General features: G+C 34.8%; 1 protein-coding gene across 3 annotated transcripts; it reads left to right on the top strand.

Annotated features, from left to right (window-relative positions):
• Positions 1-27,774, top strand: LOC142345856 (uncharacterized). Of its 3 annotated transcripts, none has more exons than XM_075398278.1 (7): positions 1-80; positions 3,889-3,955; positions 20,071-20,158; positions 20,418-20,497; positions 20,829-21,049; positions 24,771-24,922; positions 27,026-27,774. In XM_075398278.1, exons 1-7 carry the CDS (start codon positions 2-4, stop codon positions 27,383-27,385), a joined length of 1,047 nt encoding a protein of 348 aa, XP_075254393.1. In that variant the 5' UTR covers position 1; the 3' UTR covers positions 27,386-27,774. The 3 variants fall into 3 exon arrangements, with proteins under 3 accessions (XP_075254393.1, XP_075254392.1, XP_075254394.1); XM_075398277.1 differs by lacking the exon at positions 3,889-3,955 and adding an exon at positions 5,013-5,321 and having other exon boundaries at positions 16-80; XM_075398279.1 differs by lacking the exons at positions 1-80; positions 3,889-3,955 and adding an exon at positions 16,909-17,085.

The following is a 27,774-nucleotide window of genomic DNA, read 5'->3' as shown; positions in this document are numbered from 1 at the left end:
TATGATGTGCCTTTTTTCAGTTACACCAATGCAATGGCAAAAGAAGTTATTGAACTCTGAAATCATCATCTACGTGTTCAGTAAGTACTTTTTACGATTCAATTAGTCATCTACGGGCAAATCTTTAATGTTTTAAAATTCAAGCTTGAGGTTTGAAAAATGATTGTTCTCTAACGGTGTTTGTTGCAATTATTTGGGCCCTGTTGTTCATTTTGAATGCAATTTTTTTCTCGGTTGATTTTTTGCCTGACCGTTTGATTTTTTTTATTCGTGCGTCTGCGGGGTGGAAATAATATGCACCCACTAAGCTGGGAAGGGGAGTTAAATTGAAAAGATCTCTTTCCCCTTGAAATCTAAACGGCAAATATGTAAATCCGGGCTGTCTGGGTGTGTTATTTCAAGATTTTAAAAACGATACTGTATTAGTATTCTTTATTGGAGCAAACTGCGTTCACAACCTGAAATTTGAAATCAACTTTCCAACTCCGACATGTTCTCAACACTCAAGGACTTGTTTTCACACTGATTAGTTATTAATTTTAACCAATATTAATTTGTTTTCTGAATCTGACGTGTTACTGAGTATTCCTGTTGTCACGGCGGCTCCTGGAAGACTCTTCTGACTCTTTGAGGTGTGCCATGTGAGTAGTCTTAGTGGCACAACCTTGAAGTCTGGAACTAAAGTTATATCTTGTCTTGTGCGGATAGTCAATCGGTTGGAGTTTCCCCGATGCTTCTGCATGCTGCTCCTAGTGTCTGGCAAGGTTTATGGCCGACTGTAATGCAGGGCACATTTCGTGTTCGTACTCGGGCAACGTATTTCGTAGGGCTCGTATGTCCTTGGCATTTTTAATCCTTTTAAAAAAGTCATTTTAAAAAAAAGGACCATTTCGATGTTTTTTAGGTTCGTTTTTGCTTTGAATTCTCTTCCACATTCACATCTGTGGGTAGTTGTACTTCTATGTTGGTTTCTAATGTGATTCTCCAAAACTGCTCTTGAGCGACACTCTTTCACGCATTCTGTGCATTGTAGTTCCTTCACAACAGCTTGGTGTGCTGTAGATTCTCATCCACTTCTTTTTGTCTTGGGCGATAAATTCTAGCTCTCAGACCTCACAACTTGCTTCCTTTGCTAGTTTCATCCAATATCTCGAGGGTGCATCAGTTTTTCTTTTTCGGTTTTTGGAGTTGTTCCAGCTTCTTCATCTATCCAAACACAGTGACTCTTGTGTCCCCCCCCCCCAGGCATTCGCATGACGTGTCAGTCTTTCCAGGCTTCTTTCATTTTTATTCGGATTGACTTTACTCTTAGTCCTTTTCGGACATCACACTTGTTTTTATGTTTTGCTTAGTAGCATGGGTCGATCACATTCTGCATCCAATTAGCCTCACCATGATGTTTAAATTCGTTATTCGGTTTTTAATTGCTCCCAAACGCAGTTTGTAGCAATTATATTAGTCCTGTCGGTCTTTTATATGCAATTTTTCGTTTGACTGATTTTTCGTACGACCCATTTGACTTTTCGTCCTCAAAAACGGGATAAACAGGTAGCGTCAAGCGGGCATTGAGTTTTCTTAGAACCTTTCAGCTCCTAGTCTCCCAGTATGCGATTCACAAACTGTTTTGCAGACTTCTATTTAAGGTGTGAACCCCCCCCCCCCCCACCCCGTCCACTTTACCCCGCCCCAATCCCACCCCTGCACACCGTTCAGGCTTGAAGGGCACCGTATAGCCAAGGAGCCCCTCCCACCATTGTCGCGCCCTTCTACTGTTGCCCCCACCTCTTTCCGGTGCACCCCCTCCCCCGCTGCGCTCACCTTACGCCCCTTCAATTAAGCTATTGCTAGCCTCACTTTACCGTGGCTAGCTACTGACGTAGTCAACCGCTCGCCTGTCCTTTGAGAGCAATTCGCGCGACGTTAGTTGGTTATGTTTCCAATTCTTGCTCGGTGCTAGGATGGTTTGTCGGCAAATATAACTCTTTAATGTATGCGCCAAGACTTCTGTGTTTCTTCGGTCTCTTTGCTGTGTCAAACAATCATTTCTTGAAATGTAGCTCATCGCTATTCCACTTTTAGTTTCAAACAACTCACCAACTCTCTTTTATCTCTAAACGTCAAACAAATGAGAATATCGTTAACAATTTTTTTTGTTTTAGCGAAATTAGCTCGAAATTTAAGCGAAAATTACGAAAATTGTGAACAAATCAACTTTTAGTTTCAAACATTTCACCAACTCTCTTTTATCTCTAAACGTGAAACAAATGAGAATATCGTTAACAATTTTTTTGTTTTTAGCGAAAGTAGCTCAAAATTTAAGCGAAAATTACGAAAATTGTGAACAAAGCAATGGAAGTTAGGTTAACACTCACAAATCTTTAAACATCGGTAACTCCTCGGAAAAAACGAAATGCAAATTAAATCTTGAAATTCTACGCTTTACAAGCTTTCTAATGATGCCGTTCACAGTCCTATACGATATATTGATCGGCGAAAATTGACTTAACAAAAAAAATCCAGGTGAGCATATAGTTTCTCCACACTAAATTGCACTAAATTGGGTCGGAACATTTATTAGGAAGTGGTGGCAGTCTGAAAACTGAACATTGATAATCAAAGAACTTTGTGAAAGCGATCTTTTTATAGGATAATCGGAACTTCTTTTCCCTGTAGATTTTGAACATCCATAATTGATAGTTGATAACACCTTGATAATGAGAGATTGTAGCGGCTGGTATCACCTATTATTAGGCTACTTGAAATGATTGAAATTATTTTGTTCATATGGACAGGAAATGGCCCCGGAGAATCAATTGTTTATTGAAAAAATAATAAAGGCGATGAAAAAATAACAACCATTGAGTGTTTTAAATGCAACAATCTTTTCGAATGTTTTTGCCATTATTTTGGAAATTTTTTTAAACCTATGTTTAAGATGATTTGTTGTAACTTTTACTGAACATAAGGAGGAGGATAAGACTTAATAAAAGAGTGTTTGACGATTGAAACTGTCTTCCTGACTACAGCAGGCTAACACATGGTGCCAATAATTGTGTTCTCTCTTAAATTCTGAATTATTTTGCAGTGTTTATTGGTTTTTTGGAATTGGTACTGCTGTTAATATTCCCGTTTATAAGTTTCTCTTTAGAAATTGAGAACTGAAAAGCTGTAAGTTAATTTTCCATCCACGCTGTTTTGTATGGAAAAGCTGGCACTGTATTGTTTTCAGTGTTTGCTCAAAATACTTCCAATATTGAAAACGAGCTCAGTCTTAAGAATTGCATTCGAATAGAAAGTTGCGTTTTATCTTGATCCTCAGTAGATGAGGTTTTGAGGTAGCTAGCTAATTGCTATTTAATACCACAATTTTTACATGACGAAACTCGCAATGATTTGTTTCAAATATTCTGTAGTGTGTTCAAAAGTATTGATTGAACAAATAATATTTGGCCGGATTTAAATGCCAAACTAATCAAGCCATTGGTTATAGATGGTTACGTGAACATTATTTTTTTTACTTCACTTTTGTATTAGTACGTCACACAATTATTCTACATTAAACTTTTTAAACTTTAATAGCCAGCAAATACTCGACTTTTATATTGACTAACAACTCGGTAAACACAATAATAGACAGTGGCTTCGATTTATCAAAATGGAGTTTTGTATTCTTTGTTTCTAGAGTTTTGTCATTAACAAAAGGTTACATGATCCAAAATTATCTAGTAAAATCCTTTTAATTCGTTGTTTTTTTATTCAGTAATTGTATTCTGACCTCTTAAAATGCACAATGCCATTTAGTGGGGCTTGTAAGGTGCCATTTGTTATAGTGCAGGGACGCTATTTCTAGATAGCAGAATTTGTTTGTTATTATGCTTATTGTTTCAGTTCCTATAGCCATATCGTTAGCATTGGCTTTTCTCGTCATTTTTATATTCACCTGTTCATACACCAGGTAAGACAATCAAAACAACTGTCTGATTTTTTAACACAACACATGTTCTGGTTTGACATCCTTAGCAGAAAAAATTGTGTTGTCAACACGGTAAGATTTATTTTAGTTTTTAATCTCATGCAATTGATGAAATGTGTTTGACTGTGGCAATAATTTAGGAATTTCCAGATATGCGGCACTTCGGTTGCCAAAAATTCATATTTTTTAAATGACAGATATGCTGATTTTATAGATTGTTTTAATTACACGTTAAATAACACGTTGGAAAATAGGATAAAAATAAGCCAAAGAGCTCTTAATGCCCGGAAAAATGGTTCTGCTTTTTTGAGAGAAAATTCTGCTAAATGAAAACATTTCAACTGTCCCGAGGCTATTTACCCATAACTGCTGTCATATAACAGCATGGGAGAACCGAAAGCAGTATCCACGATGAGAGTGTTCTCTATTCGTAGGAAAAGTCTGAACAAGGTTTTGTTTTGATTGATTTTGACAGTGTTTGTTGCCAATCAAATGAAAAGATCCAACTCACTTATTGCTTAGTGCACTTCACACCTTTTAATTAAAAAACTTTAAATAATCCATCATTGTTTTAAAATCTATTTTTTTTCTGATTAATCAGTTTTTGCTTTTGCATGAAAGTTGATCATCAGCAGCCTCTACAGAATTATTTTTTCTAAGACCTGCTTTAGCGAACAGCGGTCGACTGTTTCATTATTTTTCATATGAGATCAATTTCGTCTTTTCAAATGATGAGACGCTTACCCGTGGAGACTTTGTTCACTGTTTTTCAAGGAACATTGTTCTTGTCATACTCATTATATGTTCCTAGGATTGACAACTCTACATGCTTGTTGTAGACATGTTTAAATCTAAATGTCGCACATATGAGAAAACTTCACGCATCATAGTTCGCTGTCAAGCGCAAAGTTTCATTCATTAGGTTTTGGCTTGTGGCACAGTTGTTCCCTAAATTTTAATTTTTCTTGTATACTGTAGCTTTTAGATGCATTTAGATAGAGTTAACTTTTAATCAAACTTATTTGGTGCTTTTTATCAGTTGCTGAGCTTTATGAAGTGGCATCTGCTATTTGTCAGATGCTTCTGAAGGAGCTATCGGCAATTATGATAAGGTCATGTCACCCAGGAAGTCAGACAGCGGGGTGTCCCAATTAGAAGACGACGAAGAACAGCTACTTACTATATCAATACAACTGCCACCTCTAGAATCAATTTTTGACTTGAGCCCAGACTCAAAATGGAAGCGAAAAGACCGTCGTAAAATACACGATCGAAAATCTCGAGCACGGTCTCGTAGTGAAGGACGTTTTTTATGTTGTTGCCATTGCTTGCGGTTGGTTCCTAAACGGTAAGGCCTTTTTGGGATTATTGTTTTACTGTTTGTTGTTGAATCGTTTCTTTGAAGTTGGGGTCGGTTGTGCTCTATTTTCTGCTTTCAATTTCTTACCCGGAGTTGGAAATCTTGCTTTCGTGCAAACTTTCAAACTGGTGTTTGCTTCGAATCGTGATTTAGCGAGAGAGATGAAGTTAGCAATTTTTAGATTCTAAGTTTTCGGTATGTTTATTGGAATGAAATTGTGAGACACGTCCGAAGCTTAATAGTTTCAAGTTGCGTTACAAATTGATCGAGTCAAGGATGTTTCGATGTCTCCTTGATTTTTTAAATACTATCTTTTATATTCACAAAACCGTTAAAAGTGTTAAAATAGCCTGATCATTAATCGGTATTCACGAGTCCAATGATTAAAATGGCTTCTATCGTCTTTAAAAGTAACTGATAATTTATTATAATTGTTCTCCTAAAAAGAAAATGACCAGATTCAGAAGCTATGTGTGCTTTGAAAGCTATATGGAAGTAATGGTCAAACACAGCAAACACGGAAGGCTAGAGATTTTCGGCAAAGTCAATTTATTCCTTCAAGACCAGCAACTATATTGGTCTTGTGGTCTTTTTTATGCGACTTGTCGCTGGACTAATTATTTGTCCGACCCTTTTCACTTTTTCTCCTCAAAAACGGGATGAACAGGTAATGTACGGAGGGAATTAAGTTCTCGTAGGGTCTTTCGAGTTATCAGTCTCTAAGTATGCGATTGACGGAAGTGTTTTTATGGTGACATGAATTCATGATGCAAGGGGCAATTCTTAATCTGAAGTCGTTTCTCAGCCATTATTTTTTTAAAAAAAATTTGTCAGACGTATTCAGACGATTGTGAAAAATTTACTTAAAATTTTAATATAAACGGAAAAATGATAGTGACATTTTTAAAATAGAAATTCCGTAACTATTAGGTTATGTTTGCGATTTAAAAAATCTGAGGACTATTGAATATATATAGTTTGCTTTAAATCATAGCTCGATTGTGTAAATGTTACAGTTGTAGTTTTCTATAATTTTAATGTACTTTTTGCTGTTATTTATTTAATCTCAAGCTTTTCACTGGATCTCGTCATTTAAGCTGTACACGAACTACACAAAATACTAACTCAACTTAAACTGTTTTTGGTCATATTATACCACACATTGTCATGTTTTTTGATACTTTCTTTGATTAAACATATAAATTTAGCTTGGGTGATTACAAAGGTTAATAGCGACTTGTTAACTGAATGAATTAGCTTTCTGACTCTTTATTTAGATCATTGCTTCTGATAGTCGGGCGCATTTATAAGATATGAAAGAATGGGGCGAAAAGTATTTACAGTTGCAAAACGAATTTTTAAATTTCTCAAATGCAACAGGGATGTTCAGTAGCCAATCCTCTCCATTCATATAGATCGACCGCTTTTGAATAATAATGAAGGAGAAATATACGTGTTGAGCTGCAGAACAATACTTCTGGTTATTATACTTCTGGTTAAACCGGCTTATGCTTAGCTTGAATTTTAGTTGTTGTTGACCCTGATATTTTTTAATCTATGAAATGTAAATTGAAATTTTTATAACCATAACAAAAAGTTTGGTTAAACATTTATATTTTAAGAATCACATAATAAATATATGATAGTTTGGTCCTTAAACTAGATGTAGAAATAAGTTCGGAAACCTTGTACTGGTCTATCTATTGGACAAGTAATCCGTTTGATGTAATCTTTTGATGTGCACAGCTTTACGCCTTGTTTAAACAGGAATCAAAATTTGACTGCTGATCAAAATTAATGGTTCCTTCGGATCACAATTTTACCGAATGGTGGCGCCATTAAAGAAAACTCAAATTTGCTGAGAGAAATCTGTGGCTAATGCTATTTTTATGCAGTGATATTTGCACTGAAAGGAGTGTCTCTATTTTATCGCCCACTGCAATCTGTTGATTTGAACTAAATTGATCAAAAAGTGGATGCCGATTGTTTACTGTATTTAAAAATATAATAAAAATTGTCCCAATTGCGCGATTTTTATGCTGATAATTTTGAATACGTCAATTTTGAGTTAAGATTGGCTGAACCCGTCGTTTTAGAGAGAAGCTCGCTTAATGCTAGTCGGTTGTCTCCTAGGTGCTTGCCTAACTTCTTAAACCTCGGTACGTGCTTTCAAGGTGTGCTGATTTCTTGCTGTGATTTAGTGTTCCAACAATTTCATGATTTTCTTAATTAAATTCGAAGTTGCTTGTATTTATTTGTTTTCAACATAGGTAGTGTTTGAATCATTTTTGTCAATAGTAGCGGCGATTTATTTTAAGAATCCTTTAGTTTTTAAGCGTCAAATTTTTGAATTGCGTTTGATTTTGTGAATAATAGTAATTGTTTTGCTTTTCTGATTATGTTTTGGGAGTTTTGTCTTAGGGATGTTGTAAAAGATACTTTCAAGTCATTCAAAATTTTTTTGATATATCACTTCACTTTTTTTGAAAAAAAGTTAATATGTGGAAAGTCAGTGAAAATATTTAAGTTAAAGATAAGCTATCGATATATTTTGCAGGCTAACATTTTTCAACCGAATTGGGCTGCTTTCAGTAATTTTATACTTTAATTGACCTGAATCTTTTAGCACGGCATCATATTAGAATGGCAAAAATAGTTATTGACTCTAATTAAAGTTCAAGTATTGGTTAATCAGCGATTAATCCGTCTGTTTATACTATCTGAGAAAAAAACTTAAAGATCTTGCCTCGGGATATTGACACAATAAACCTGATATTGACACATCTACACGCATTAATAGCTAAAATAAATAACTTATCGTTCATTGTTTTATGACAAAAAATCAGTTTGGAAAATTTGCTTTCCGCCTTTTCAAGTTGATCGTAATGTTACTTCTATCAGAGTACTATGCAATTGAAGCCTGAGACTCATTAAGACAGGCGTTTATTGTAAAGAAATAAGAAAGTTTTTGGCTGAATATTTATAAAGGTAGAGCTATCAGACTGGCGGACTGTTTATCAGAACAATAAATCACTCACCGACATTGTACCATATATGACCGAAACATTTGAGATTATTGAAAATGATAAAAACACTGTAACCATCTCTATGGTTCGTGCAAAGGCTTTCAACACTTAATTGGCATTTTATATTTCAGTTGTTTGGTTTCAGCTGTTCGGCAAGCCTTATTATGAACTGTGATGTGCCTAAGAACACATGTTTTTGTCAAGTACATTTTTTTTTTGGAAAAAATGAGGAGAAAGTTTGAGAAAGCAGATAACTACTTGCAAGAAAATCTTTCAACATCAACTGTTGAAAGACTAATGTTTTATTTTACAAGCAAAAATGACAAATGGAAGATGTTTAGCAAGAGGTTTACGTATGTTTATGGAAGAAGTTTTATACAAAATAACGCTTTAATACTTGCTCAACCTTGCAGATGTCTCCGAATTCATCTTGATTCCAAGCTGACTTCAAAAGTTATTTAACATTGTCGGGTATGGCCATTCTCTCTTTACGTTATAAGATCTCACATGAAACCGGAGACGAGATTGAAAGCCTTTGATTCATGCGGTCTCTCACCTCTTTCATTTAGTGGAATTTATGGCGGCTGAACATTTTTGGCAGCTAATTTTCATCATGAAGTTTAGCTTTTTTGCGGAGACAAAAGCAAATAAACAATGGCGGCGAATAGATTTGTAGGAGAGCGTCAAAAATGGAGTAAATTACCCTCGCACATAGTCAACGGCTTCAAAAGTATATTTTAAACATAGATTGACTACAAGGCGGCTCGGTAATTTGCGATCGTTCATAAAGTTTCGACCCCGCTCATCCACAATTTTGGCATAATTGTCTACCAAATGTGGAACAGATAGAAAAACGCAAAAAATTCAAGTATTTTTCAGAGAAAAACTGGTGTATGAACGAAAAGATACTCCAAAGAAATAACTCAGTGGAGTAAAAATATGATGCATTAGATTGATGATATATGCCGATATTAAGAAAGCGAGCTAAGACGAACGGCAAAATGAAACAACAACAACAAACATTAATTACATCAAAAAAATTTATGTCCGTTTTAAAAAACAAAACTTAATAACAAAGTCAAAATAGCGTCAGATAGAACTGAAAATAAACAAGAAATCTTGTAATTCACTAGAATAAAATGGTTATTCACCAGTTCTTAATAAAGGTTGGTAACAATTAGACCAAAAAGAACAGAAACTTTGAAGTTAGAAAATTTGCTAAATTTTTTCAAAAAAACAATTAAATTCAAAGTAATGAAAACCATTAGGAATCAACTAAAATATCCCATAGGTTTACAATTACCAATGCTTCCATAGATAGGAATTAAGAACTCTTGGTATTCAATTTTTTATGCAGTTACCAAAAGAACAACAAATAGACAACAAACTAAAAATCAATTAAAACTTGCCAGAAAACGCTTTGGAAACCGTAAAGCCATACTTTGGCCCCAAAAACATGTTCCATTGCACCTTCGTCAAACACTGCTAATGGACTAAGTGACCGCTCATTAATAAAAATAAGCAACAATTAGACAAAAAAGAAAATGCAAAACTATGTATTACTTGTTTTCTTTTTCGAAAAAAATTTGTTTCCAAAGACATGAAAGCCATTAATTACAAAATGAAAAATTTGAATAGGTTCGTCCTTTCTTGCTAAGGAAGCCCTGGAGACCTGAAATTATCCCGAATATGTCTTACGTCTACAAAAAGAACGGCAAATATGACAAAAATCAAAAATTAATTAACGTTTTTTTGTGAAAAACCCTTATTCCCTTATCGAAGCCAGTAAAGTCATAACGAATTCTTTAAAAACATCAGATTTTGTTAAAACAAGTCTTTTTTGACACCTTCAACGAACATACAATAAAAGGAACAAAATTGCGAAGTTGAAATGTTCTTTTCATTTTGGAAAACAACTGTTTTCAAAGTCATGAAAGCCATTATCTATCTTCTAATATCAGAACATCGGCTCATCTACCCTTCCAGGAAAAGCCAATCAAACCGGGTCATTGTACAGGAAATTAAATACGACTAAAAATACGAAAGTAAAAACGACAGTTAAAGACAAAATTAAGAAATTCAATTAGATTGTTCGAGAAAGTATTGTCGAAGCGGTAAAGAACCACAATCTATATCTTTATGGATTTAATTATTATCAATTTTGCGTTATTTTGAACGCGAAAACTTTGATATATGAACTGACAATAACGTGATAATTTGACAAAACTAGTGAACATGAAAAATGGGCAAATACCTAAAAATTAAAAAAAAAAATTGTGGAATCTAGTTGTATCAAAGCCAGAACACCATAACTTCAGGCGTAAGACCGCAATAAAGTCTAAATTTAAATTCAGCAGACAGAAGGAGCACTCTTTGATTGCTGACGCTAAGCTACTAGTTGACCAAGTTAAGAGAAAAATGGAGGCAAAGTTCAATAAGTCATTTTTAATTAAAAATCAAATATTTCAAAGTCAAAACGACCATAAGCTTTCAAGCAATCAACTAGATAAATTGTTTTGACCTAATTTAGAAGCCAATAGGACCTCTCATTACTGGGGTTTGATTTGAAATGTTCTGTTATTTAATTAATATAAAAAAGATCGATTTTTTAAAATTAAAAACCGATTGATGACAATCCGGATTATTTTTGGATTGTAACGGTCCAAGATTTGCACAGAACTAGTCCTGCTAATGGTGATGGTCCATTAGCAATATTTAATATTCGGAATGTCATTGATATAGATATTTTGTTAGCTAAAAAAAATCAAAAATAAATGCTGCGTTTTTGATAAGCAACGAATAAAGTTAGCAAAAAACGTCGAAGTTTTATTTATAGAGCACTCTCAACGGAAGTTGAAGTGGAATTGGCCCCCTTTTCAATCTACAAAGATTGTGTTAGTGGTGTTTGGGTGTGCATTTCCTGCAAATTTAATCAGAGCGGACTAAAGAAACTTATTTCGTGCTGTTTTTGATGGAAAAGTCTTGAGTCTTTGATGGAAAAGTCATGAGTTTTTGTGAAATATTTAGCCGGAATTTGTGACAAAAAAAATTCAATGAAAGTAGCCGACAATATTTTTTGTTTTTAAACGTAAAATCAACAACATTTTTCTGAAAAATTTTATTAATTATCAAGATTGGCAAAATTTTAGTCAAAAATTCCGAAGAAACGTGAATGAAATCAACGGAATTCACTCTCTTTTCTCGAAAGTTTAAACCTCGATATCTCCCTGTCAAAAACGAAAATCCAAAAAATCTTTTTAATTCCAGATTCTACAAGCTTTCTAATGATACCAGTCTCAACTCTCTAGGATTAATATATCGATCGGCCAAAATTGACTGAACAAAAAAAAAACCCATTTGAGTATTTAGTTCCTCCCCCCTCAAGAGGGATGGGAGCCATTATTTAGTAAAGCAGTATGAAAATGTTTCATTAAACAAAGTTTGGACCATTTTTCTTGCTTCTACGTATAAAAACGAACAGCCGAACGTCAATTGCTTCTACATTTTTTTCAAATGATGCTAATTGAGTCAATGATATGGATTACAATGTGAAAAATTAACCTTTGGTTATAGTAGTGAAACTTATAGGTTAGAGTTTGAAAAATTTTGCACATCTGATGCCAAGTTTATTGGTCGTATATTAACTCCTTAGGCCGATTGCGTTGGTTATTTGTGTTCCTGTTTACCATTTCTGTTTTCACTAAATTTTTCATGAATATCATGAATTTTTTTACTTCAGGTTTGTTTGAGTCATCTCTCATTGTGCTCGAAAGAGTGATCAATGTAAGGGGAACCAAAATAAATAAACTTGATGTACGGATGAAGCCTCGTCATATTTCAATGAGCTATATTTTACTTTTTGTTATTGGTGCTGGATATCTTATCCTCATTGAAAAGCAGATTTAATTCTAGCTACCACCAAATCAATCAAATTTGCGTGTATTCAAGTTTTTTTTTTCATTTTCCTGTTTTCCATCCCGATTGAAGTCACTGTGATCAATTGTGGCTGTTTTTTTTTAATTCTGATGGACTGAGTATTGGAGAGGTGTCTTTTTGTAACCAATTCAACTATTGGAGTAAAATAGAAGCATCAAATGAAATGCACAAAAATTATTTTTGTTTAAATGCTGATAAAAATTGACGATTGGAGCGAAGAGAATATGGTACCTGCAGCAGTTATCGACAAAGCGAGAAATTGAGCTGTAAAAAATGCAAGCGAGCAAAGCTGGCTCTTGGTTTTTTTTATTTGATCGTCAAGATGTTGCCTCGACCATATGGCGTCACAGTGACTTCAAACCTGCTTTTTTGTTCATTATTTCGTGTAATTTCAACTGAATTGAGTGCGTGACGTCTTTTTTCTTTTTTTTTGGAGCGAGTGTTTTTGTTCATTCTTTTTTGGTCACACGGGACTTTAAGCTGTTTTGCCTATTTTTAGGCTTATTTTAGCAGCTTTAATTGAGCTGATTTTCTCATTATTGCACTTTAAATAGTAAGTGATAATTTTCTAAAAGAATGGGTTTTGGCAACCACCACACTTGTAATTACCGTAATTTTCCGGCTATTTTATTTTAACTTCGTCAAACAAATTTCTTTTTGCTTCAACCTGTTTTGCCGCATTTTCGATATTTGACATGAATCTGTTTTTACTTCTCTGAGCTAGTTTCATTCTTTGCTATCTTGCTCGCAGTGCTTGCAAACTGCCGTCGCTCAGAAAAGCAATCTAAAATGAACAGATACATCATCGTCTAAGTTTCCAGGTCTAAAGCGTATGAATGCGTACTGCCAATGGTCACTGTATATTCTCATTAATAAATTCCATTCAAATAGCGTGCACTCTATCGAATTTTGTTAAATAAATGGTTCTTGCTTCAATCCCAATTTGTGTCATGAGACTCAATGGCGGCTATTTTACGGCCATCTGCCTGGCATATTCAATTGGTTTTTATACTTGTTGTGTGACTAGAAGAGCTCCTTTGCTAACATCGGCTGATCATCTGCACTGCGCTTAGGTTTAACTCTTCTGACCCATTTAACTCCTAAGGGGATATAAAGGTAGCGCCGAGAGGGCATCAAGTTTGTTTTGGACAAAAATTTATGGTGTGAAGGTTGGTTCTTAGAATTTAATCCCTTTTCACCCCTCCAAACACCCGCGTCGCCGCGCTCACCCCGCATCTTTCAAGTAAGCTAAAGCTTGTCTCCTTAAACCATGTCAAGCTTTTGATGAAGGCAACCGCAACCGCTCACCAGTAGTTTTAGAGTAATTCGACCGACATTGGTCGGTCATATTTTTGCTGGAAGATCTTTTTGCTGCAATTAGAAGAATTACGTAACAGTGCAACTTTGAAGGATCTTGGTGGCTGTGTCGTTTATGTTCAAGAATTGGGTGTGTGTTTTCCGTTAATTGGACAGAAAGCTGTGATTTTGGAGAAAATTCTTTACCCATCAAAATCTTGCTTATAATGGTTTTGTGCTCGAGGGATTTCTACTTGCACTGGTTCTATCAAAGTCTTTTCATTGCGTTGTAGATAGTAGCTCATTATTTTTTGCCACGTGTCTGAGTTGGTCTTAAATAATGAAGTTTTACTTTGTGCGACTTGAACAATGTTCAGAAAATTTTGTGGTACTCAGCTATAGCCACTCTTTTCTAGATGCAGGGGTGGAATAACTCTTCTAACCTTTCAATTAGTTAATCAGTTCAATCAAATTAAGTTCTCGTGCCGATCCAGTCATTGCTAATATTAACGTGCGAGTTTTCATAAGTTCATTATATGAAGCATTACCAGAACGAAATTACCATTACCAAAAAAATGAAGTTGCATTTGTGTATAATGCTTTAGTGCCACAAGTGCTCAAAACTTCAATCAAATCTCTCTATTTTTGATCATATTAAACATTTATTTTTATCTGCGTCTGTTTGTAAAGGGCTAAGTGCTGTATCGCACATTGCAATCGGGTGATGCAAGTGATTTAATCAGAAGTAATAAATTTCCTCTCGGTCTGAAATAAAAGGTAAAAGAGGCACAAAATCTGGGCAAAAGTCACTCATGTTTCGAGTTTATTTCATCTTAACCCCGTCTGAATGCGCAGTTTGTTTTTGTTTGACATCCTGAAATTTCTATGGACATTTAAGTGAACTAAATGGCAGTGCAATCGACCTAACAGAATTGGCAGTGTAATTGAGATAGCCAATGCTGCATAATCTTGCTAATTGAGCTGTCTTGAGTAGGTTTAAATGGCTCATTAGTTGTATGGGTCATGTTGGTCTTTTTTCAATCGATTTTCTGCTTGATCGTTTTCTTTCTTACTCGTTTTGCTTTTCATTTTCCTTTCACGCGAAAATCGGTGTCATTCCCTCCAATTTGCAGTGTTTCGTGTTGAAACTGAAAAGACAAAGTCAAATGCTTTTTTAAACCAGTTCAAGCTTTTAATACGTAACCAATTTATGTCGCATAATAAAACAGTGTTCGACGTGTTTTTTTTTATTGAAAAGGATCAATTTAACGCTACTTTCTATGTAAGCGTTTTACAACGGAAAAGATTGGACATTAAAAAGATTTCTTTAAGCTTTTGGTGCGAAGGTTGTAATGACGGGTTTTTTCTGTGGAAGCTGTAGCGTCAAAGTGACGTTTTAATTCTTAATCGCTCTCGAACAAAATTTGAAGCTAATTTTAAAAGCGTGTCTATTCTGCAAAATCTTGCTTGTACTGTCTTCTTGAGGGACTTTCTTTTACGCCTTCTACTTCTTGCGTTTTTTTGTGATCGAAGTTTCAATCTCATTCACAATTTCAAGCATCTGAACTCAATTGACGGCATTTTATTGCTTGAAGTCAACCGAAAAGTGCGCCCCAATTGGTGTCATTTTCACTTAAATTCTAATAGTGGTGTATAAGAACTTCGAAGGACGTCTTTTGTAGTCCCGTAGTGTACTTATTATTTCATCCCCTCCTGGCTACCTCACACCGCCTCAGACAGCTCCCACTAGCCTTCGAGAGCAATTCGTCTGACTTCAGTTGGTTAGGTTTCTTGAGTTGTAGTTAATCAAATATTTAGTTTGCATTCCAATGATTTTTTTAGCCGCCAAGTGATTGGCTATTATTGGCCATCTCATGTTTTTTTTATTTGTCAAGATTTTTGTTTCGACCATATGACGCGACATCTAATCTGCTTTGTTGAATCATTCATGTTATTTCTAAATAACTGTGAGCGTGACGTTATTGGTCACTTTTAGTGGAGCGAGTTTCGAGCGCTGCAGGTCTGAGAAGCTATCGTTGCTATTTTCTGGCAATCTGACAGCTATGTTTAATTGCTCTTAAACAAAATTTATAGCAATTATATTAGTACTGTTGGTCTTTTTTAATGCGATTTTTCGCTTGACCGATTTTCATCTGACCCATTTGACTCTGTCCTCATAAACGGGATGAACAGGAAGCCCCCAGCGTGCATTAGACTCTCTTAGAGCCTTTCATCTCGCTAGTCTCCAAATATGCGATCACAGAAACTGTTCTGGAGACTTATACTTATGGTTTGAAGGGCGGTTCTTAAAGGTTGACCCCCCCCAATCAGCCCCCTCACTTCACCATCAATCCCCAACCCTGCACATTGTTCAGGCCGTAAAGGACCCGTGTAGCCAAATACCCCCTCGCGCCGTTACCCCCGTCACTGTTCCCCCTTCCTCTGCGCTCACCTCACGCCCCTTCAATTAAGCTAAACCTAACCTCACTAAAGCGTGGCTAGCTATTGATGAAGCCAACCGCTCGCCGGTCGTTTGAGAGAAATTCGCCTGCCGTTAGTCGGTTATGCTTTTAATTAAAATTTTGCACTTTATCAGTCAAATTTTGTTTTTTTTTAAAAAAAAAAATCTGGTAGAGAAGTGGCATTCAGCTAATAATTGGCAACCGAATTGGAGTTTTGTGTTTTCATTTGACTGTAAATTACATTTCAGGAGTTGGTAATGACAATGAATTTTATTGTGAATTTTTTAACTCTGGGCAGTTAGATAACCAGTCCTTTAAAACACCTTTTAATACTTGCCTAACATTAGCCTAAATAGGAAGTTTCCATCTACTTTTCCAGAGATAAGTACTATTAAACAGTGTTTCTCTGAAGAGATTATTATTATTAGGCTGATTTCATTTTATTAGCGTCAATACAAAGCGGTTATTTGTTTTTCTCAATTTCGAAAAAAAATTGGTGCCTGTCACTCCAACATTTGATACAAAATGTTTAAGGTTTCATGATAAGTTTTTAAGATTATATGGATTCAGACGTTGAGATGCGTATAGTTTGCTTATTTTTTGTTAATTGACAGTAGTTTAATATTTGAAGTCGGATTACAAGTTGAGATGAGTTTATTGCTTTGCTTTTTGTAAAAACTGACTGGTTAAATAAGTTCGTTAAACTTCTGATAAAAAGCAGTTAATTTTATTGCGATAAAAATAATGGGACACAAATGACACCTACACGTGTTGCTCATATGTTTTTTAAAATTTTATTGTTGAAATGAAGTTGCCGTATGTTTTACTTATATTTCTGTTAATGGAACTGAAAAACTCATTAAATGAGGTACATTGACCGTCATTTGAGTTGTTTGTTTTAGCTTCTGAAATCAATTCGGTCTCTTAATAGCTAGCTTTTAACTGTATTGGTTAGTTAATAAATATCGATAAATTGGCAATGTTGACGTTACTTCATCTGAACCGCCGCCAAGGGCATCGTTTTAAGTTATAGTAAGTTTCGAACCTCTAATTTTTGCTGCCTGCGTTTGCCACTGAGGGTTTCTATTTTTGCGCCCATTCTTTTACAATAATACAAGAATAAGAACCATAATAAGACCAAAATCTTTATTGCTGATAATTTAATTTGTGAAAATTTCGTTATCCTAATCAAGTGAAAATAAACTGATTTCTAACAATAGAGCTATTTTTATAGGGCTTCTATACTATTTTTTTGAAAACTCAAAGGTTTATATTTTAAAGTAAAATCACGAAAATTGATCTAACTATTCAATTAACATGATGTTTTCAATTTACTACTCGTGACAAGAATTGTGTTCCATGTGTTTGCGTGATTTTTGACTGCAAGGCCCCCAAATAACGGTGACAACTTTTTTTTACTAATGCCCATAAGCTCATCCAGATTTTTGACTTAATTGTCTACCAAATGAGGAAGAGACAAAATTCACATATTGTTCAAAAATAATTTTTGTATGAAAAAAATTGCTTTCGACTAAAAAAATTGAGGGAATTAAGCACTGACGCATTAGAGGGCCGATGAGACCCGTTAGCGAGACAAGATGCGCAACAAAATCAAATAACAACAACTAGCACATTATGATCAAAACTCAATGTCTTTTTTTTTCAAGAGAAGCACACAATACCAAAACCAAAGTAGCATCAGATAAAATTCAAATTAAACAAATAAACTTCTACTTCAGTGGAAAAGATACGGCACCTGTCCTTAATGAGACTCAGTAATAGGTACACAAAAGGAGCAAAATTGAAAAAACGCTAATGTTGAAAACGATGAAGATTATTTTCATGAAAACCAAGAGCAATCAAATGACTTTTTAAAATTTTAAATTGGTTTCCTCAATAGGAAACAATTCAGATGTTTCTTTATCTATAATCTTACGACTACAAAAATAACGTCAAATACTGTATAAAATCGAAAATTAAAAATATAAAATCAAATTAAATTTAGCGAGAAAATGGTTTTAAAGCCGTTAAAATCATTATCTTTTTTTCCTCGAAACCTTCAAAGAGTTTAATGTTGTATGTCACCTGTCATCAATATGATAATGTGACTACACATAATCATTTGTACAAGAAAAAAGAAACTCAAAAATTAGCAAACGTGCAAACGCAAAAATTGAAACTCGTGTTAGAACCAAAGACTTGGTTCCAATCCGCAATGAAATCTAAATTGCTAGAAATAAGATGCGACCTGTCTTGGTTGAGACTAAGCTACAAGATCCAGAAAAAAAGTGACATAGCTAAAAATCTATTTAAAAAACAAATATTTTAAAAAGACCTATCAACCATAAGCTTTCAACTAAAAGATACTGGGTAGGTTAATTTGTAACTCTTTGAAGCCAGTTGCAGCTACCGTCAGCGTGGCTGTGTCATGAGACTACAAAAGAGCAAAAACCAAACCGATACATTCACAACCTAAATTTTCGCATACTAATTTTACGCAAACAGTGTTGAAGCCGTAAAAACCATGAGCTTTTCACTGAAATTATAATGCTCATTGAGCTCATTTGCTCATTGAGCCTCATTTGTACGTAAGTGGGATATCTCAATAATCGGGCCATGATTTAAAATTATCCTGGCCAGTAAGTTACATAAACAACAAAAACGGCATAAATATATTAAAATAGACAGCAGCAATAAAATACAAATAATTTTTTGATTGTAAAAGTTTACAATCAGCCCAAAGCTAGCCTTGCTATTGCTGCTCGTCCATTGAAATAACGCAATAGTTCCAATTGGTAGTTAAATTGGTAGTTTGACAAAAAAGTCAATATATAAACAATAAGTGATCAACAGTTCAGCAACTCTTCTTCGTCGTAAAAGTTGGAAGCAATGACATTATCGTTAACGATTTTAATATTACGATATAATATAACGATTAATAGACAGAAAATTTGAGCCAAAAACGGAAAAGTTCAACCAAAATAACGAAAATCAGTTAATTGTTTACAAAATTTTAAACCTTATTACTCCTTGGAAAAAAAAGGCGATTCATAAAAATTTTTAATTATATATTCTACGGGTTTTCTTATGATACCACGCACAACTTTCTGGAATATATCGGTCGACCAAATGGTAAAATTCAAGAAATCTGCCATTTCAATTGTGAGTTTTAAAGCTGTAGAAGATTTTTGATTTAGTTACAATTCAAGTGTGCAACATTAGAGTAATTTCATACAATTGCTTTTGTGCTGGCCTTTATTTATCTTTGCTTCACCGATTTGTTCTCCAGAGAGGGAGTTCTTCTCGAAGCAACTTGTTCGCTCAATTTTTGTTTCCAGAATTTTGATCTGAATTGATGTCATTTGCGCTCTAACTGGAAAAGCTTGCTATTTTAAAAATTATCTTTTCGATGCTAAGTCTAAATTGCTGTTATCTTTTATCTTCTTTGGTCAACGTGGTTCTCTGATTTGGGATGTATTAATAGGCTTTTTGTTGCATCATTTAACAGAAAGAAGTAAACTTTGATTATTATTTATGCTATGGCGGTGTTGTCGTTTAAATGCTAAGCTAGTACAAGTCTGAACTATCTGTGCAATAATTATGGTAATAAAATTGGATTTTGCAATACAATTCTTGGGGATTTTTGCTGAGTGCTACACCCTTTTGCGGATCTGGTAAAGACATTGTTTTCAATTAATACAGGAACAGAACTGCAGTAAACAGGAAGAATGCCAAAACCAGAGATATCCTATGACTACATTTTAAAATTGTTTTAAGCAATCAAAATTTAGCAGCATCATTACATCCTGGGATTTTTTTCTGGAGCCGTACTTTTTATGCATAAGCTTATAAATATCCTCAACTGGTGACAAAGCGCTATGACATGCCTAGCTATTTACGGATTTATTGAGCCAGGGGGCATTTGAATTGGTGTTATAAGTTAATAGTGGTTCTAATTGGTTTTAATTTTCTTAACTTAAAGTCTGTGTTTAAATGTTGTGATGTATTGTGATTTAGTTCTAAGAAGAAGAATGAGAAGGGGGCGGAGGAGTTTGCAGCAGTCAAGAGAACTAGAGAGACTAAGGGACAACGGACCATACACGCTGTAAGATCATAACATCTATCTTCTTTTCTGCAGAGAAGTTGCATTGTACCGGCGCCAGTGAAAATTCAGCTGTCGACTATTGTCAACGATTTTACAATAGATTTGCATAGAAACATGAAGTTACATTTCAGCTCAACAGATTTATTACGAGCAAGTGACTTATGATAGGTCTAACTTTAAATGGCCTGATAATAATACAGTTATTTTTTGATGACAGACAATTTGTTCATTCCTTCTTTGAAGTGGTGATTTTGTTCAGACATGCGATGAGGAGTTAGCTCACAGTGCACACTTGTACCACTACCAACTGAAGAAGAAACAGCTGTTGGAGCAGGAGGCGTAAGTTCCTATTTATATCGTTGGCTTATATTTAATCTTTATTAAAGCCCCACTTCCAAATCTTACATATTTCTGGTGAAGCACCCCAATTGACAAAAAAACATTGATTAGATGAATCAAGAAACCTTTGAGATACAAAAATTGATATTTGAGAGTCGTCTATGGTCAAAGAGGCATCAACAATGGAAAGCGACAGAAATTAAAACAATGACAGTCCATGGCCAAAATCTTTGGTTTTTAAGTGGCCCTCAAAATAAAAATCAGTCAGAATTTTAGAAAGCTTTGTGCAATTTATATTGACAATGACCTAAGCGTTGTTTGTTTTATTTAGTAACCAGTCATTCGTGGACGAGGACGACGAAGAGGGGGATGTTGTGCTGTTGAATCAAAGGATCAGGACTAGAGGAATGGGCATTGTGGGTGCGGGGGCACTGGGAGGGGGCAGAGGTAGGGATGGGAGTAGGAGTGGGGGTAGTTTGAGTGATGACTCGGGGAAGTCTAGTCCATCTGGCAGCATCACCCTACACCACAAGAAACACAGTGGACCCAATGGTAATTAGATTTCATTGTTCCCTGTGTCATAACGCTCGTTGTGTTATCATTAGCAAGAAGCTTTAGTTTTATGACTAGCAGCCCTCTTCTCAGACGGCTATTATAGCGCACTTAATTCTTACGACTCAAAGAGGAGAATTGTTTTTTGATAGCCGCACAGCGATAGCTGGGGCTATTATTGGCCTTCTCTTAGCTTTTTTTTTTATTTCGTCGTCGCGATTTTTGTTACGACCATATGACGTCACAACCACTTCAAATCTGCTTTTTGTTCATTCGTTCATGCAATTTCAACTGAATTGCGTACGTGACGTCATTTTTCGCTCTTAGTGGAGCGAGTTTTTTATTCATTTGCGTGATTAAAGGTTTGGTCACTTTTGACTTACCTCACTCTCAAAAATGACTTCATCACTTTGAAATTGACTTTTATTTACTTTAATTCAAAGAGATAAGGTCAAATGGGCGTGTGTCACTCTAAATGAAGGTTATTTGAGAGCAGCTAATAGAGGCAGCAAAAACTTATACAGATTTTTAATCAAAATATAACATATCAGCCTTCAATGAAAAGACGAGTTTTTTGGTGTCTTTTTTACTGTTTTTCTTTGAGATTGCAGATCTACAAAGCTATTGCGGCTATTTTCTGGCATTCTGCCAGCTATGTTCTACTGGTTTTTTTTCAGCTGATGCAAGCTTTTTTATGAGTTTCTTTTCGAACATTGACTTCTGTTTCAGAACGTTAACTTGTTTTTGAGCATTGGACTTTAACAGTTGCTGTGTTTAATAAATAGCAGCCCTCAGCAGGCTATTATAGCGCTCCAATTTTTTAAAATTTAAAGAGTTTGAATTGTATTGGGGCGATGTCTTTTAGGATCTGTTTATGATTTTTGAAGTCAAATTGAAGTGATGATTTTGGTCACGCCAAAACAGGAAGTGGAGCGAAAAAGCAAGTGGTTTTGCGGCGTGAATTGTTTCACTCTGATTTCAAAGTTGAATGAAAAAAAGGTTGTTTGAGCAAAAGTTCTCTTTCTCGTTAGTGGTTTTTCGTTCACATGCGGCATCTTGACATGATTTTTTTTTAACTTTTTTTGGATTTTTGGATCTGATTTTTCTCTAAATAGTTCTCTAATCCATTCATAGTCCATTCTAGGTCTTGTTTTTTGTTTAGTCAGTGAAAGTTCTTTGAAGTATGTCGACTTGTCCTGTTATGTTTTTTTTACAATCTTAAGAATTTGGGTTTTTTTGGTGCTCTATTTTTTGTGAGATGTTTTCTCACCTTTTTCTATGACTGAGCTTTTAAAACGGCATACAGAGGTAAAGCTGGGCATTAAGTTGCAAAAGAAAACCTAAGCTGGTTTAAGTAGTCTTTAAGTCGCTTAATGAGTTGGAACTGCGGGAAGGCCCAAATTCAAGCTGAAAATGTCAGATTTCGCCGTCTTTGAGCCCTGAAGGAAACAATTTTTCCTTGTTGCTCCAATTTTCTCTAATTTCTGCAAATTTGGTAGTTTTAAAGGACGGCCTTGGTTATTTTGTTATCCGAAATGTGTTTTTATATGCCAGTTTTAACACCACCATCTTTTTGTCACTTTCCATTTGTTTTTGTTCTTATCGGCTAAAAATATTTGAAAATTTTTAAGGATGAAGAATGAGGTAATAAATTGATTTCAACTACACAAATGATTTTGACGATATGGATATCATTAATTTTTGCAACTTTATTTTTTGTAATTTTGAAATTTTTATAAATTTTCAGGTTTTATGTACTTTTAGTGACCAATGAAACAGTTATCAAGCTTCATTTTGAGGTAATTGAAATTTTTTTTGACCCAGATGAATTTGTTAAGGATATTAACATCACAAATATCGGCAACATTTTTGAAACTTTTGAAACTTTTTGAAACATTTTTTTTGAAAATTTTTGGTCTTTTCGAAGTTTGTTTAGTTTAAGGGGCAATGAAGGATTTTGAGTGCATGAAACGCTGATATTGATTAGATGTCAGCATTACGTAACTTGCATTGAAAGTTAAAGATTTATAGCTCCTTTTTTATAATTTTATTTATTTTTAATAAAAATTCTGCTTTTACGAAATCAATTTTTGTGGATTTTGCTTCTGCTTGTTCTTTGTTAATCTTATTTCTTTAGTTGTTTCATTTCATGGTAGGCCACAAGCGTCTATCGCGGCTCTTTTTCGGCTATCTGCTGGCTATGTTTTGTTTTTTTTCATTTTATTTATCTCTGGTTTTATACCATAACAAACATCTAAAGAGAGTACACACGAGTATCTAAAATTCATTTTCTGTATTGTTAATTCTCAAATTATGTAAATTTGTTGTTTGGCTTGTGTTATCTGATTCTTCTGTAAGTCAGTTGAAGAGTTTTGAGTTTTCATTAATTTCTTTCGTAATTCAAGACTTGTCCTTGAATTGTCCAAGACTTTTTTATTTCGTCGAGGAAAACTTTGTTTCCCTTTACCATAGTTCACAGCTTGCATGAAATCTTTACTTGAGATATTTTTGACTTCTCTAGGCTAATTTTATTCTTCGTTCATTCTGCTCAACAAGGTTTTAAACAGCAGTCACTCAGCAAAGCAATCTCAAGTGAACAGAATCAGTACAGAAATCAAAATAGAAAGGGATAAACTCATAAAACCCAATTTTAGATGCCCGCTACTGGAATTTTTGTTCTTATAAGTGCACTAATGCGTTTTGGCATTGATACTAGCCCCTGCAGCCTCTTTTTAAGAAACAGCAGTATGCATAACTACGAAATCCAAAATAGTTCACACTTTCAAAATGTTTCTGTACAACACTGTTTTATCATTGGTTTTCTGTTTCTTCAATCCCAATCGGTGTTATGGGAATCATATGGAAATCTACGCATCATGCATTTTCATTCTGACCATAATTTGATACCTTCCCAACATTAGAAACCCCAGCATCCCTTCCTTCTTTAATAGTATTTTTTGGTATTATTTGGTATTGTTTGGTATTTTTTGGGTCATTATTTGGTAATCTTTTTTGATATTGCCGCTTTCGATGAGTTTATTTTGAATGACACGCCGAGTCGTTTCCGGGTTCTTCCGGCTATGTTTACATCACTTGACAAAAGTTTGTTTTGCTTTACTTAGTTTTGCCGTTTTTATCGTATTTTTCTTGAAATCTTATCGACTTCTCTAGGCTAGTTTTACCCGTATATCATTCTGCTCAAAGTGCTTTTAAATAGCGGTTGCTCAGCAAAGGAATCTAATATGAACGATAAACGAAATCAAAATTGGTACCGGGATAAACCCATAAAACCCAATTTTAGATGCCCCCATATTTTAACTGCGTTCTAATTAGTCTTAGTTACCAGGTCTAATGCTTATTGGTATGGATACCAACCCTGCATCCTCTCGTTAAGAAACAGGGATCTGTCTGACTACAAAATCAAATAAAAATAGCTGGGACTTTCAATAGATTTGTATAATGAATTTTTTCCAGGTCTTATTAAAAAAAAACGGGGATGATAGGAAAATCAGTTCTGAGCACTAAAATTATTCAATTGCGAAATTGATCATTGCGTAACGCATGAAAAAAATGTTCAATTCAATAGTTGATTATGCAAAAAAATGGTGCAAAATTATGCAAAAGTTTGTTATGTTCAAAAAATTACTAATGTTTAACTAAACTATTAGAAAGCTGTCTAAAAATAATTTGCAATTGATAATATCCGTAATTTTTTGTTTAGGCGTGGGTGTAGTCTCTGGCCATGAGACGGTGGCATTTGTGCCTTTGAGTGGAGTGGGTGCTAGGGGGAGTGTCGGAGAAGGAACAGGAGGGGGAGTGGAATCGAATGACGTCACTACGGTGTACGAGTGCAACGGATTGGCTGCCTCTAATGTGAATAATTTCATTCTTTTTCGTATGTAGGGTGGATTCTAAAAGAATGACTGAGATGCTATTTTGGCATTGGGTATTTAGTCATCCAACCGAATTTCTCATGTAACAATCATTTTATCAAGGAAACACCTTATTTTGCAAGGACAAAATTTCAACACAAAAATTTAGCCAGAAAAATCACTCTTCGAATTTTGGCGCGTTATTAGAGGGTCGTAATAAAAATCGAGGAAGATGACGAATTAAAAAACTTTACAGGATAAGTCCTGAAACACAATCCAAAAAATTGATTAAAGGTCTTGCTATCAGCGTCATTAGAGGGAAAATGTTTCATAATCAACAAAGCTTTGACCATAACACACAAATTTATTCAATTTTTTTTTGCATTTTTTTTTCGATAAATCAGTGATGCCCGATTCATTAATTGGTCCACATTTGTTTAGACTAAGGCATTTCAGACACCGTATGGATTAATTATAACCGAATTAAAGGTCCATGAGACATCCTGAGATTGACAAGAAAAGAAAAGGAACAAGAAACAAAAGCGGATCTCAGAAGTTTTGAAAAGAAATGTTGTCTAAGTTCAAATTGCTGAAAAAAAGTGTATTCAAACCAACAAAAAATTACTTACCTATTGTAGGGCGTTTTATTGATGGGACTGATAAATCAAACTTTGAATTGCTTGGTTTACTTCCTTTTTTGACTCCGACGTCACTAATGCCACTACTACAATTTGACTTCCCATTGACATCGGAAAGTGCTAAAAAGTGTCAACACAGTTTACAAAAAGACAACGCGACTATACAATCAAAATTCTTTGGGTTGTGGAAGTATCAGGACTTAAAATTATCTTCGGAATTACAGAATTTCCAATAACTAATTGCCGCGTCAGCAATTCCAGGCGGCTATTATTGCGCTCCTTTTTTTTATCGTCAAACAGATTTTTGTTTCCTCTTACCCTGAGTTCTTGGAATTGACTTTTTCAATGACTTCAGTGACTTCTACTGCTTTACAGTTAAAATTCGTATTCGTGACGTCTTTTCTGCTTTTAGGTCAATTGCGTGACTTACCTCACTCAAAAAATGCCTTCTGAACTCACTTATAGAACTTTGAATTTTATGAACATTTACTAATTAAAGGTCAATAGTGTGCATCTAAGTAGTACCAAAATTGTATGCCCTAATTTCTGAGTAATAGGGTCTCTAGTTTTAATATCGAATATTAATTTTGAAATAGCTCCATTAGGGCTTTTTTCTTGTAGAGCTAATATGTGTCATACAAATGAGTGTCCTAATCTAACTCAAACAGTGTAGTGGTCTATTAAAAAGCTCGTGGTCGATCTGTCAATCTTATTTCTTTAGTTGTTTCAATTCATGGTAAGCCACAAGCGGTTACCGCGGCTAGTTTCCGGCAATCGGCCGGTTATGTTTGAAATATCGAAGCATATGACTGCGTACGCGAAAATAATCGAAAGGAAAAGAAATGAGTATTAAAAATGAGAACGCTGTATTCTTCAGAAATTGATGGTGTAAATGTTATCAAAACCAATTATCATTTGCGCTAAATATACACAAAAAGCATACAATTACTTCACATTATCATTGTTTCTGAAAAATTGTGAAATCAAAGTGTATTAAATTTCCTAACAATATAGAAAACTCTGCAATAGATTCGAGCTCCCACTAATCGTTCGAGAGCAATTCTTCCGACGTTAGTCGTCGGTTATATTTAAATATTCTACGCTCGGTGGGCTTTTAATGATAGCACTCGTGTCTTTCTACGTCAAATATATCAATCAGCCAAAATAAAAAGTTGGGCTTGTATCACCCCCACCACCAGCACCATCACCACCCACCACCACCACCGCCACCACCACAACTCCAAAAGGTGGAGTCGGAACAAAGAATAATTGGTATTTCGTGCAAATTAGAACATATTTTTTCCTTCTGTGAAGCAATTCAGTAGCTGAGTATTGATGAATTTGAATGTTGATTTGATACGCTACTCAGTTTAATTTCTTATTTTCGCCGTTAAAATTCTTAAATTCTTATTTTCGCCGATAATGCGGTTGAAATGTGACTTCTACAAGCTGTGAATTATTAACAGGATTTTGAAGAAATCGAAGTTCGTAACCCACTTTTCCAACACGATATATCCCACGACACCACAAATGAAAATGAAACCACCGAGCAATCACCTTCACCGCCACCACAAATAGAACGCAACTTCTCCGATGTGTACTACTATCAAAATGAGGGAAACAATTACAACCACAAACAAAACGACAAGCAAGTGCAGCATTCTATGCAGACCAAAGGCTTCAATTCTACCCCTGTTGTTAATGGTGATGGATCCTTAGAAAAGCAGCATCAGCTTAAAGAGAATGGACATTCTCATGTGTCGCCTCAACAACAGACTTCGGAGTCAGTTGTCATGGAATTGAGATCTGAAAATGGTGATATGTGAGGTGTATACAGAGTTAACGCGGTTGTATGTTGAATCTGATTTTAAAAGACAGTAGAGTTGATTATCTTGAAGTAAGTACAATTGCCCCCGAATCTATTGTTTCTAAAAAGTACAAATTATTTCATATTTCAATGATTTTTGATTTGCACTCATTGCAATTCTTGAGATTCGAGGGCAAACGTTGGCCAATTATTAAACGAAAGGTGCTTTTGTATCAATGCTGGTCTAGTCTAAAATCACACTTAAATACCCATATCGAATTCTATAATTTGAATAGTTGAATTAATAATTGATTGCATTTTCTGTGATGTATCTGTTACATTCGCATGCAATAAATTTGGAAATAGTATTATTTTGTATTGAGTTCAGTTTCGTAGTATCTTTTTAAA

The sequence above is a fragment of the Convolutriloba macropyga genome, chromosome 9 (assembly GCF_964194025.1).
Source record: "Convolutriloba macropyga chromosome 9, txConMacr16.3, whole genome shotgun sequence".
NCBI classification, from domain to species: domain Eukaryota; kingdom Metazoa; phylum Xenacoelomorpha; order Acoela; family Convolutidae; genus Convolutriloba; species Convolutriloba macropyga.
The sequence above is the reverse complement of the archived record's forward strand: the minus strand, read 5'-3'. Positions and strand labels throughout refer to the sequence as shown.

Bases quoted from the DNA above. Each gene is read 5' to 3' on its own strand.
- LOC142345856 (XM_075398277.1), top strand. From the start codon at position 5,089: ATGTCACCCAGGAAGTCAGACAGCGGGGTGTCCCAATTAGAAGACGAC. The intron at 5,322-20,070 runs GTAAGGCCTTTT...ATTGTGATTTAG, and splicing joins TTGCGGTTGGTTCCTAAACG to TTCTAAGAAGAAGAATGAGA. The intron at 20,159-20,417 runs GTAAGATCATAA...GATTTTGTTCAG, and splicing joins GACAACGGACCATACACGCT to ACATGCGATGAGGAGTTAGC.